General features: G+C 55.3%; 4 protein-coding genes across 4 annotated transcripts; 2 read left to right on the top strand and 2 right to left on the bottom strand.

The window, feature by feature from the left end:
• Window positions 1-123: 123 nt before the first annotated feature.
• BAUCODRAFT_243073 (uncharacterized protein) lies at window positions 124-3,926 on the bottom strand. Its single transcript, XM_007681429.1, has 2 exons — window positions 1,523-3,926; window positions 124-1,470 (listed from the first exon to the last, which is right to left on the bottom strand). The coding sequence occupies exons 1-2, from the start codon at window positions 3,580-3,582 to the stop codon at window positions 300-302; spliced, it is 3,231 nt and encodes a 1,076-aa protein (XP_007679619.1). The 5' UTR covers window positions 3,583-3,926; the 3' UTR covers window positions 124-299.
• A 1,135-nt stretch (window positions 3,927-5,061) lies between these two features.
• Window positions 5,062-7,439, bottom strand: BAUCODRAFT_37172 (uncharacterized protein). Its single transcript, XM_007681065.1, has 3 exons — window positions 6,293-7,439; window positions 5,517-6,236; window positions 5,062-5,381 (listed from the first exon to the last, which is right to left on the bottom strand). Exons 1-3 carry the CDS (start codon window positions 7,233-7,235, stop codon window positions 5,326-5,328), a joined length of 1,719 nt encoding a protein of 572 aa, XP_007679255.1. The 5' UTR covers window positions 7,236-7,439; the 3' UTR covers window positions 5,062-5,325.
• Window positions 7,440-8,287: 848 nt separating this feature from the next.
• On the top strand, window positions 8,288-10,282 carry BAUCODRAFT_243051 (uncharacterized protein). The gene is made up of 2 exons (XM_007681428.1): window positions 8,288-8,700; window positions 8,749-10,282. Exons 1-2 carry the CDS (start codon window positions 8,389-8,391, stop codon window positions 10,054-10,056), a joined length of 1,620 nt encoding a protein of 539 aa, XP_007679618.1. The 5' UTR covers window positions 8,288-8,388; the 3' UTR covers window positions 10,057-10,282.
• BAUCODRAFT_243573 (uncharacterized protein) lies at window positions 10,283-11,929 on the top strand. The gene is made up of 3 exons (XM_007681427.1): window positions 10,283-11,249; window positions 11,307-11,661; window positions 11,730-11,929. The coding sequence occupies exons 1-3, from the start codon at window positions 10,509-10,511 to the stop codon at window positions 11,741-11,743; spliced, it is 1,110 nt and encodes a 369-aa protein (XP_007679617.1). The 5' UTR covers window positions 10,283-10,508; the 3' UTR covers window positions 11,744-11,929.
• Window positions 11,930-11,959: the final 30 nt, after the last annotated feature.

Genomic DNA, 11,959 nt, shown 5'->3' with positions numbered 1-11,959 from the left:
TATGTCGAGTGTTCCCCTGCAAACTTTGAGAGATTGTGGGGCGTCGCAGGCCGTGAGATGGCTCAGCAATACCAGAGTGGTGAATTGTGGGACGACTGGGACACTCTTAAGCCTGGAGAAGTCTGCTCGCCTGATCAGCTTGGGATAAAGGAAGAACAGCTAGTGGATCTACGCGGCGAGCTGCGCAAGCTGAAGGCGCACTTGGTCGAGACTTAGCCATTACAACATGGTGCCGACGATTAGGGAGTTAGGTCGATGTCTCGATGGTGGTTTATAACGTGGCTGAACGCTCAATTCTTTTAGAGAACATCATCCTCTGTTCCCATGATCCCAATTGCCCAGTTGAGCCGCGCCTTCGCTTCTGTTCGTACAAGCCTGCGATCCCCATCGTCCCCATCGTTGGGTTTGGAGTTCGGGTCTAGCGTCTCCCAACTGCCGTTCAAGCGCGGGTCGTCGCTTTGCTCGCGCCGCACGACTCGCTGATAAGGCGGACCTCTTCCAGCGGCTGCAGCCTTCACCCACGCTGTTTCGCAACCGTTTGCTATGAGCTCGGCGCTGCCCCAGCCTGTTCTCTGCGCGATGCTGTAGATTCGAGTCACGGTCTCGTGTCGCTGACGTGGGTCAGAGTATTGTACAGCCGCAAAGAACGACGGCATGCAGGTCTCGCAGAGCGCGGCACCGAGACTTGGGTTCAGCGATTGGTCGGGCGATCCAGGAACAATGCCAGCGACGATCTGACCAATTCTTTGCGCAAAGACGGCAGTCTCTTGGGCAGCGATGCCCGCAGCCATGTGGGCCGCGGGTGGCATGTGCGGATGTGCCCGAATCGCGATGATGACTGCCATGTAGTAGATAGCCCAAAGGCAGCCAATGTCGTAAGAGCGGAAAAATATTGCTGGGCCGAATGGAGTTTCCAACGGTGGCTGATAGTCCGAGGACAGCTCCTGAAAATGTTCGCCGAGTTGTTGCTCAAAGTGGAACAAAGCCGCTCTTATCCTACCATACTCTTCCAGAGCAGTCTGAGTCGCAAGGCGGAGGTCGATTGGCAATTGGGCTGACGCACTTCGAGGTGTGTGCGAACCATTGTTGACCGGAACGTACGACGATGGCATCTGAACATTCTGACGCGGCGGAGGCGCCATGCCGTAGAACATTGGCTGCGGAGGGGCCTGTGGTTGGTCTGACTGAAGAGCCGAGTGAGCGCCGAGAGTGGGTATCGTGCCGTTGGCGGATAAGGGAGTAGGAGGGGGATATGGTCCCTGTGGCGGTTGTGGGACCTTCATGCTGGGCGCTGGCCTCCAATGCCCACCATTTTGTTCCATCTGTTTCAACTTTCTTGCTCGATCACGCGAAGAGAAGTCAGCGATCCTGCCAAGCAAGAGCACGAGATGGTCGAAGGTGCCGTAGACAGCATCTGGCTTGCCCAGAGGCGCTCTTGGTGGACAGTCTGCCCAGCGCTCATAGTCCATGCTGGAGAGGGTCAGCAAGGTAAGCAGCAGAGAGGGGAACAAAGACCGCTTACAGAAGTTCGTTGCCACTGATGAGGCTCTGGTATGCATCCTGCTTGCAGTACCACCAATACAGGTCCTTTAAAACCTCGAACCTCCCAAGATCGAGTTCCTGCGGCAGAGCAGATTGAGGTGTCATGACATGACCGTGCTCGCTCCAGCGGACTTCCTTTCCCACGAGCGTACTTACCACATTCTCGTCGATCACAGGTATCTGTTCAAGCAGTCCATCCGGTGACACAGCTGAGAAGCACTCAGAGCCTCTCCTTCCCATAGATGTTGGCTGACGTGCCAAGTGGTCTACCTGCATGCTCCTAAGCTTCCTTGTCATCGACACGAAATCGGTCTCCACAAACAGCTGCCTCGTGCCCGCCAAGTGTGTATTCCATTTCAGGTGATCAGCAGTCATGATCTCGTAAAAGCCGAGCAACATCGAAGCTGCAATCGTTGTGAGCTTGAGCCGCTTCTTCGGATGACAGACGCATTGGTGCACTCTTCTCAACGCCCAGGCGTAGTGCTGCATTGATGGGGTGACAGAGGCACCGGTCAATCGGGCAATATGCAAACTTGCGATTGCCAGCAGGGCGTGAAGAAGGCCCTGGTGATGTAACGCAGCAAGCGGCATAGTGTACGTCCAGAGGCCTTGTTGTGAAAATGGTATAGGTCCTTGAGTGAAAAGAACGGAGGTATTCCTGGGATGTCGCTCAAAGATCGATAAGCTAGGCCCTGTCACGGAGATGAAGTGCGCAAATACACGAGCTGTCGCAGCATTCTTCAAAGGATTGGCGTGCTCTTCGACTCTGTACACATCTAGCATGCCATCGTACAAAAAAGTATCGTACCGTCGAGTTTGCATATCCTGAATCGAGATATGATTGCCGTGGAGAATTCGGCTAAGGGTGCGCTGGCGATCGCGGTCGGTGGCCACCAATGCACTGGTTTCAATGTCCATCTCTTCGTCTGAGTTGACGTCGTAGTAATCGTCATCCTGCACTTCTACGGCTGCCTCGCTGAGCCATTGGTTGGTGGTATTTGACGGAGGATGGTGTGCTTCATGTTCCCAGAACTCTGGTGTTAGCTCATTAACCGGCTGCGGGAGAGGCGCCATAGGAACGTAAGCCGTTTGGTTGTAGAGCGCTCCATTCTCTAGTGGAGGCTGAGAGAGCGGGCGAAAGAGATCTGGGGTCCCTTCGTGTGCGCGTGGTACATTAGGTGCGACGTGGTCATGCAAGGCATAACCATTGGTCTGAGCTGGTTCATTCTGCGCAGCCGGTGAGCTTCTGAGCCCCATGTCGCCAAGATTTGGCGGTAACATGAGCGGCTCTCGATACCACTGCGCACCCTGTGCCGCTGATGACGGATCCTGTATGAATGTCGTAGGTCGCTGCGTTTGCGGCGGATAGGGATCTGCCGGCCTGAATGGTATAGCCCCAGGCGGCAGCTGGGTGTGAGGTTCGCGAGAGTTGGTCGGAAAGGTCTGGTGAAGCCTAGTCGGGGGCTGCACAGCAAAGTCATGAGGCTGCAGTGGCTGTTGTGTGTGAATTGGCGACGTTGACGGCGGCGCATACCCAGCGCCATTCTGGGCTTTATCACCCAGCGGGAACTGGTGAGATCGCGAGTAATGGTGCTGTGGCCCGTAGGCGTGTGGTTGCGGAATCGGAGGAGGAACAAAAGTCTCCAACGGCCTTGGCAGTAGCTGCAAGGGCGTTCCGAACGAAGGCTGTGGTGGCAGGTATTCGGTGCGGTAGGGGATGGACGGGCCAGGCACCGGGCCCGCCTGGAAGGTGATGTGAGCTCCTCCATGGGGTGCCGGTCGATAGTCAAACTGCGGGGGCTTGAAGACTACGCGCTGGTTGTAGCCTTCGCAATGCCGCTTGCTTTTGATGCAATTGCGGCATACCGGTCGTTCCTCTGTACACTTGATGCGTCGCTTGCGACAAGTGAGGCAACCCGTCTTGGTTCGCTTTCGCGAAAGCCTCGCCTTCAGTGTGGCTTCAGCAGCGGCAGTATCTTCGCCTCCCGGCGACTTCGCACTGTCGCCATTGCTGCTTTCAGACTTTGTGCCTGGTGCCATGCGTCACGATGCGAGACGAGCGGAGATAGAGCAGACCGGTCAACTGTGACTCTCTGCGCATCGTCTTCGCAATGAGCGCCCAAGATATCCTCCGGGTTCAAATGGCCGTATATCGAGGCTTCAGACGTTGCGCGCTTGGTCCGGAGCGCGAAGAAGATGGGTGACCTTGCCAGTGGTGCATGTTCAGTTGTCGCAGCAGACAGGTTCGACGTGGAGTGCGGAGTGTCGTCGATCCTACCGATTGTATCTCCTTCACAGTGTTTACTGACCGCAGATCGTAACTGAATGGAGCGCAAATGATGGATCCTCGCCTGCGGAGCGGACTGGCGCGGCGTCTGTCTAACTCGCGCGCACGTGGAGTGACGGAAACCCTAATTCAGACGACATCTAAAACCTCGAGAGGATGGTCAAGATGTCAGTGCCAGCTGTGATTGCAGCTGCAGCAACGTTCAAAGAGTGAAAGACTTCGGGCAAAGCCGCGAAGCACCGCTCGCAGAGGTCACCGCAGGCGCTCTAGTCCGAGTTTCTTTTCGTGGTGTGGTGACCCCTCCCTGGCGTGCAATGCTCGATGCGACCAGGGCAGTCAAGGGCTTGTGCGTCGGCGCCAATGCCTGCGTCTTTACTGTAGCAGGGCACCAGTGGGCACCCTGTTCGCGAGATGTTGAGGGGTTCGAGCAATGCTTTGGGCGCTAATTGCTACGTTGAAGTCTTGAAGGATTGACAGCAGGGGTTTTGATAGCGCAAAACTGTGCATTGAACACTGGGCCCGACAGACCGGAAACTGAGAGCCTCCGCACGCCGGCCGCTATTGGAAGACCCGCACAACATACGGGAGGCGTCATGAAGGCTGTAGCTTGGACGAGCACAGCGCTACCGCTTGACAGTGACCGCAAGCTTATCGGCTTAGATGCCACTTCAGACAATCCTGGCCACATAGTGACAATTGTGAAGTACGTGACTCGTAAGCCTTCAGATGCTCCAGCAACGAGAGAGACCGCTCACGTCGGCAACTCTGCGTGATCAGAGAGTGAACAATGTCCAGCTCCAGTACGGCCGTGTTAGCGCTCGAAGCGGCCATGTCCGTCGAGCTTCGTCGGTAGGAATCGAGAAACCTAGGCTGCAACACCGATCGTCGGATTCGTGGCAGCGGCAAAGGCGTTCCAGCACCGCTGCAGGCGTCCGTAGCTAGCCGAACGTAGCTTTTTGGCTTGGGCACCCGTCACCATGTCTGACAATAGCACGTAGATTTGAGACAAGTTCGCTCACGAAGATTACGGTCTGGTATTGAGGCTCTCGTATGTGCTAATCCCAGAGCAGCCGCCTTGATGGTGATTTTGCAGACTCTGTATAAAACAGCCAGTCTACGGTTTTTCTACTAGGGACTGTTACCGGAAAGGGATATTGCACAAGCTGGCTGTCTGTGTCAAAATTGGTGGGACAGGAACAATGCTACATCCACGGTAATGAATCGATATAGAGCGGGAGATTACCTCGGATGCTCATATATCGCTGTTCGTAGCCTCATCATGACAGATTGCTCCCAGTCTCCGCGCTTTGTCATAAGTAATTTATCCGTCATGCAGGTTCGTATCTCATTCTGTGCCATCGAAATGACAGTGAATCCGTCCCAGGACTCATAAACCCACGCGTCATATTTCGATATGCCTTAGCGGCGTGAAACGGACAAGCAGTCTATCGTTGTAGTGAACCCTCCGGACTCTGCACGGTTAAGTAGTCGTCCTGTCATGTAAGTGTTGCGAGCGCAGCTGCGACAAGCCTGGGATTTGGTCCACGTTTCTCTGCAAACCAAGCACATGTCAGCCAATGCACTGGATGGCGCGAATGAACGCATAGGCATGCTACACAATATCGCGCAGACACCCACCCTACACCAGGACGACCCTAGTGCGCAGATCGAACCAGAGCCATCCTACCTTTCCGGTCCTTCTCCACACGGATGACATTGCGTGGCGGACTCTTTTCGCGCTCCACCACTTCCACCACCTCCCTAGGCCTCCTTTCACGATACTCCACCAGCTGGAAGTCCTCATCTGGATGCTGGCGCAGTGGGAGCGCCATGCCACGCTTCTCCTCTGCCTCGCGTTCGAGCCGTAGCGCACGACGCTCTGCTTCAAGAGCACGGATCTCGGCCTGAACGTCGCGGTCAGAACGTACCTCGCGCTCCCTTAGAACAAGCGCGCCCGGTGGAGGAGGTGGCGGGACGACAACATGCTCGGAGATATAGGTTCGATGGTCAATGTAAGGCTCGGCAGGCATGGGGATGGCACCTGGCGGGGGAGGCGGCGGGTAGGCCGATCGATCTTCGATGATTGTCCGACGCTCTTCCACGAACGTCCCTGGTGACGGCGGCCGGCGAGATTGAGCGCGGTGCGAACGGACCGTGCGCGATGGTGAAGTACGACGCGGGGGCGAGGTGCGTCGTGAGATGGAGCTCTGAGCGCTTGGTGAAGAGGCTCGAACTGAGCGGGCACGTTCGGTACGTGGTACTGCCGGTGCCCTAGCCATAATCTCGGTGGGTGGATTGATCCACTCGGTACGAGTCACCTCTTCGTGCTCGACGCGGGCTGGTACTTCTGTCAAGTCGGACTCAGAATCTTCCGCCTTCTCCTCGAAGCGGTAGATCTTTTTCTTCTCTGTGATATTGTTAGCTCTGCGTCATCGTGATTCTCGCTGGCAGAGAGTAGCGTACCACCGTCTTTGTAGGTTTCGCTAATCTTGATCACCTCATCTATCTGGTCTTTCTCCAACGCAATCCGGAGAACGAAGAAATTCTCCTCCTCGTCAAAGGGATAGCCCAAATCCATAATCGCCTCTCTGCGTACCAGCCGCTTAGGCATGCGAGTCTTGCCACGCTTGATCTTGCGCTCGGTCTCCGCGATGCTCTCACGGATGCTTTCCGCCTTCTCGCTCTCTTCGACTGTCTCGCTGCTGCTACTGCTGATCGACGTCCGTCGAGTCGAGACAGACTTGGCCTTGCTTTTCCGCGAGCGAGCTTCACTACGCGCATCGCTCTCACGATGACGGTGCACGGACCGTTCGCGCTGTATCTCTACCTCGCGGTAGTCCTCAGGGATAAAGTCTCGGTACCGTATGCGCTCTTCGAAGGGCTCCTCGTACTTGCGAATTGGTAACGGCACTGGCACATAGGGTGGAACGCGAGGGTCATCTCGAGCGTAACGTGCCGGCCGTCGGTCAAATGTATCCAGACTGCTCTGCCGGCGTAGCAAGCCCGGTCGAGGAGGGCCACGGCGCTCAATATCGATGTCCATCTCCTGCCGGCCAATGCTTTTACGTCTATACGGCGTGAGAGCCATACTGGCAAGCTCACGCGGATCCACATCGCCAAAGAGCTCCTTGTCAGTGCGTCTGCGCGGCCGAGCGGGACCAAAGCGGTCTTCTTCCACATAGCGGTCTCGCTCGTGGTAGCTTCCGCCAGGTCCACGCTCATCGATGCGGTCAGTGACGGCGACATCGCGCCGGCCGGGTCGGTCGCGCTCTTCATAGCGGTAGTCTTCCTCAAACCGTCTCGGAGGTGCATCACGTGCGTTGAATCGTTCGAAGCGGTCACGATCCCATCGTTGTGGTATGTCACCGTAAGCCAGGTCATCCGCAGAGGACCGGAAGCGAGACATGGTGGGTGTTGTAGAGTGGTCGGTAAAGTATTTATTTTCCCGAGGATCTAAGATGTGGTTGGAAACGTGAAGGAAGCACAGAGAATGTCTGTCAGAGGAAGCCTCTTTGCGGGTATGGCTGTTATAGACCAAGCTCTCTATATGGCGCTTAGCTATACACTTATGAGGAGGTTCACGCCAGAGTGAATGGCCTCTCTGCACGACTTGAAGTTGGGCAGCAACACTTAGGAACCAAGCAGAGCGATCTAACACCACCACACGATGACGTCGGCTGGCACGTGACAGCTCAACTATCAGAACCTCAGCTCTCACCTTCGTTCTACACACTTCACAACATAAACTGTGATGGCTCGCCCAACGCATGTTTGCACCATGGGGCATGTATTGGCACCCTTTCTGTACTGCCGCAGTGCCACTGTAGGTGCTGTGATGGCGACGTAACAACAGGTAGGCTACATCTCAGACTTAGCAGCATGCACGACACTGGACATGCCATATCAACGATATCTGACATGTTGTCACTGCAAAAAACACGCGCTATTCCTCGTTTGAGCGGGCCATGCTTACGCACATGTGCTGTGGCGTGAAAACCATGAAGCTGCCGTGAGCGACTTGGTTCTCCATCACTGATGTACAATGACTTGGAAATCCGAGCTGCCAGCCATAAGGACACTCCTGCGGGCTAGAGGTGTGCCACCGTAATGGGTCGTTCGAGACAATCCACGCGCGATGACCGCCCTCAACATCGGCCCAACACCGTTCAAGGGGTTTCCGCTACTGGATTTCTGCTGGGCTTCCCATATGTTGCAACTTGACAACGAGCTGTCGACTTACCTCCCTCGAGGCTTCGGAGCAACTACCCTCGTTCACACCTCGCTGCAAGCCCATGGCGAAGCCTTCCGCGAGCGTCACCAGCGATCTCAACTTCACCAGTACAGTGGGGTGTACTGAGGTACTGGAGCCGTGTCGCCCGCTCGTGCCTTCCACCGGAACATGCCGCTCCTGCCTCAGTTGCCTACCAAACGAGTCACTTGGTCATAGCTCTGAGTCGCAATTCCTGTTGAGCTAGTATTCAGCCATGTAGAAACACTACCATTGTGTCCACAACAAGCTTCACAAGAAGACGGTGTGCCAGGATTCCAAGGCTACCGACATGTCTAGTACCACCACCAGCACCGACGGGACCTCTGCTACGTCTGTCGGTGACCCACCTCCGTACTACAAGCATCTCGCAACAATCAAAGATGGCATCACCAGAAATCCGGGTATCAGGCCTGCCCGAGATCTCGCAGTCCTCTACGAGTACAATGATGGCAGGAATGACAACGCACTCATCCGAAATTTGGCCGGTAAGGTGCAGCCGGCCGTTCCATGCAGTCTGTTGCTGGAGGACGGCAGGCGGTTTCCACTTACGATAGGCTCTCGGGACAGTTTCTATGAGTTGCGGCTCACTCACAACACCCTTGTATGTTGGTTCTTACACTTTGTTTCAACGATACGCTGACATATGTAGCTTCTCGCGCCAACGGTACGTTTAGAATGCACATTTCAGTCAAGAGACCCGCCCCATGCGAGCTACCTTACTCTGGCCCTCGAGTGGCATTGGCATGACTACAACGGGCAATCATGCAGCATCAAAAATTACGGCCAGCATGCGGAGGACGAATCAGTGGTCGAGTTCTACGCTGGCCCGCCCACACCATCCGAGGGGTTTGGGTGGGTTGGACACACAATGCCAAGATTAAGTCCAGCAGAAGCCGACCTCGTAGAAACTTTGAGGACTATTTGTACCACAGACGTAAGGCGGCTCTATGGTTTTGAGCTGAGGCTAAAACGAATGTCTATCACCGACATAACAAAGCTTCGCAAGGTCTGGTCTCTGCTGCCTGGTGGCAGTGGGCCGCCCCTGCCTTCGTTCGGAGCCAAGCTGGCATTTGCACCCTTCCTCCCACGCGGTCTGGTGTACGCTTCTACCAAAGAGGACATGCAGAAGCCCTATGCTCTGACTACTGGCTCTGTCAAGCACCCCTGGGTCACCCTTGAATGCGCCGACAGCTTTCGCACAATTTCCGAAGCTGTGCTGCAACTCAGCTACTCGGTCCATATAGCTGAAGCTGAAGCAAAAGTGGCGCTTCAATTGTGGGCTAAACCTGTTCAACCACACAGGTATCGATTGTTTGCGAAGGGCGACTTCCAAGTGCTGGGAGTGAAATTCTCCAGATTTAGGCGATTGGGATCCGACCAAGACGCACGCTACCGCTTGCCGAATCAACTACACTCAAAGATGACGTTGATTGTACGCGGCGCCCGCGAGCTCGAAGTGAGCGGCTTCCTTACGGAGAACACTACGGGTATCCTAGCCCATGATGCCTACTTCATTATCACCTCCGAGAGCTTGGTATGGCTCGCGTTGGACGCAAAAGCGGCTGAGCTCACCTTCAGCGAGGCTTACTACAATGTCACGTTCGAACCCCATTACAACTCTTTCACACACACCTCCCAACTCGCAACCGGGTATCAGCTCAGTCGGTCGAAGAACAAGCGATGGCATCCGGTTCTGCTCAACCAAGGGCACGACCTCATCGATTGCATCAACCTCGTTGACATGCCATGGGTTCGGCCCAATGTCAAAGCGACAGCTGAACGTCGACTGAAGCTTCGAGTGGAATGCAATGCGGAGCAACTGAGAGTCATTAATGGGCTGGAACGAGCCAGAGGCGACCTAGTGCTGATAACGGGTCCTGCCGGCACCGGAAAGACCTTGTTACATGAAGCCCTTGCGGACTACCCTACGAAAACGGCCTTCACATCCTTGTACTAACGCCGGCCAATAGCAACGCAGATCACTTAGCGAAGAGGAAGCGTGCAAGGTTTGCTACGGGAAACGACGCCGGCTTATGCGAGGTTGATTACGTACGCCTGTATCCAGGTTCGCGGGACGTGGATATTGAGCAGGCTGGATTTCGTCAAGCCGCATTTCGGAACTACGAGCACGAAGACGGTGGCGTACTCGCGTACTCCGAGCTCATTGTTGCACTTGAGGAGCTGAAGGCCCACGGTAAGCTTGCAAGAGAGTATGGCCTTGTCGAGAAGATCGTCACCACTGCTATCAGGCAGGCGTCAGCGAGGACACAACAGCAGCCGGCGAACAACATTCTGAACGTCCCAAGCGTGGCTGGCGGTAACGCGTGGCTGATCTTGCACGAATTCTTTGACGCCTACCTCACTGACACCTTTGACCGGAAAGACACCGCAGCTTCCGAAAGATATCGAATGTCTTACCAGGCATGTAAGCGTTATATCGCTGCAGTCACTCAATACTTCGTCACGACCACCGGCAACGTTTGCGCGACTGAGCTAGATGCGTTTACCAAGGGCGCAGAATTTGGCGTGCCGTGTCACAAGGTCGTCATCTTCGTGGATGAAGCAGCGAAGGATCTGGAGATCAACGTCTGGGCTGGCATCGTCAACCAGACATGGGCGGACAAGGTCCACGGCGTGTTCTTGTTCGGTGACGACAAGCAGCTCAAACCAACAAACACCAGCTCGAAGAAGAACGATCGATACAACGCGTTCAGTGATCGGCTCGACATCTCACTACCGTGTCGGCTCGTCAGGCAGGGGTTCCCACACTTTCGCCTTCTGGAGCAGCGGCGTATGAATGCGGCGATCGCTGCCTTTCCGAATCGTGCCTTCTACGACGGGCTGTTACGCGACGGACCAAAAGCATTGCGACCACTTGAACCTGTCATGCTCGGCCTTCACGCCGTTCTGAAAGGGATCCTGCAGAAGAAGCTCTGCAACAACATTATTACTAATGAGCACGTCCGCCTGGCGTGGATCGAGATCGTTGCGAGGCGAGAGTACAGGAACGATTCAGCATACGTTGACAAGCACACCAGTGAGTTTTTCGAAAAGGTCTATCCTGACCTACTGGGGTACTTCAAGCAGCCTCAGCAGGAAGGCAAGACCGTGGAAGGCCACATGATGATCATATGCGCGTACAAGGAAGCTGTAAGTCTTACTGCTCGAATGCTCGTGACCAAAGTACAAGGCTGACTGACGGGCAAGCTCTTACGCTACTGCACCAAGAGAGATGAGCTCCTCAAGCGTGATGCGAGCTTGACATTGGCAGACATGCCACGTATCCTGACCGTTGAGGCCAGTCAAGGCGAGGAGTCGACAATGGTGGTCCTCGACGGCTCGTTTCAATTCGGCGATGCAATCGGCTTCATGGACGACAAAGGCCGCTGCAACGTTGCTCTGACTCGAGCCAAAGAGGTGTTATGGGTCCTGGGCGGCAGAATGGGCATGAAGGTGAAGGGTGAGCATCGTTCATACTCTGCGCGCACGCTCTTGGAGATGTTTGAGCGAGGCGAGCGCGATCCCCATGGCAATGTTCTGAATGGAATCACTCGGTACAAGGGTGAGCTCGACCGGGTTGGGAAGACACACCTCTTTTACGAAGGATCTTGAAGATGACGGGGAATTTAGTGCTCCCGGGGTAATACAGGATTGACTGCTAGGATGGCACGATGAGGCGCACGCAACGAAGGCCTACGAAGGATAAGCCGTGCAAGACTTGCATGGCGGTATCGAGGTCAATAGACATCACCGCACGGCATGCAGCGTTCGGCAGACCAATGGGCGTTAGCAATGCAATAGCTTCACGTTGCTATGGCGCTAATGATGCTCTGAGTCTTCCGACTCAGGGCACTGTTCAG

Source organism: Baudoinia panamericana (genome assembly GCF_000338955.1).
Source record: "Baudoinia panamericana UAMH 10762 unplaced genomic scaffold BAUCOscaffold_11, whole genome shotgun sequence".
NCBI lineage: Eukaryota > Fungi > Ascomycota > Dothideomycetes > Mycosphaerellales > Teratosphaeriaceae > Baudoinia > Baudoinia panamericana.
Note: the sequence above shows the minus strand (reverse complement) of the source record. Positions and strands in the feature narration are given on the sequence as shown.

Coding starts and splice junctions, on each gene's coding strand:
- BAUCODRAFT_243073 (XM_007681429.1), bottom strand. CDS start 3,582: ATGGCACCAGGCACAAAGTCTGAAAGCAGCAATGGCGACAGTGCGAAG. Junction 1,471..1,522: donor ATCAGTGGCAACGAACTTCT/GTAAGCGGTCTT, acceptor GACCCTCTCCAG/CATGGACTATGAGCGCTGGG.
- BAUCODRAFT_37172 (XM_007681065.1), bottom strand. CDS start 7,235: ATGTCTCGCTTCCGGTCCTCTGCGGATGACCTGGCTTACGGTGACATA. Junction 6,237..6,292: donor CGAAACCTACAAAGACGGTG/GTACGCTACTCT, acceptor ACAATATCACAG/AGAAGAAAAAGATCTACCGC. Junction 5,382..5,516: donor TGTGGAGAAGGACCGGAAAG/GTAGGATGGCTC, acceptor CTTGGTTTGCAG/AGAAACGTGGACCAAATCCC.
- BAUCODRAFT_243051 (XM_007681428.1), top strand. CDS start 8,389: ATGTCTAGTACCACCACCAGCACCGACGGGACCTCTGCTACGTCTGTC. Junction 8,701..8,748: donor GGCTCACTCACAACACCCTT/GTATGTTGGTTC, acceptor TGACATATGTAG/CTTCTCGCGCCAACGGTACG.
- BAUCODRAFT_243573 (XM_007681427.1), top strand. CDS start 10,509: ATGTCTTACCAGGCATGTAAGCGTTATATCGCTGCAGTCACTCAATAC. Junction 11,250..11,306: donor TATGCGCGTACAAGGAAGCT/GTAAGTCTTACT, acceptor CTGACGGGCAAG/CTCTTACGCTACTGCACCAA.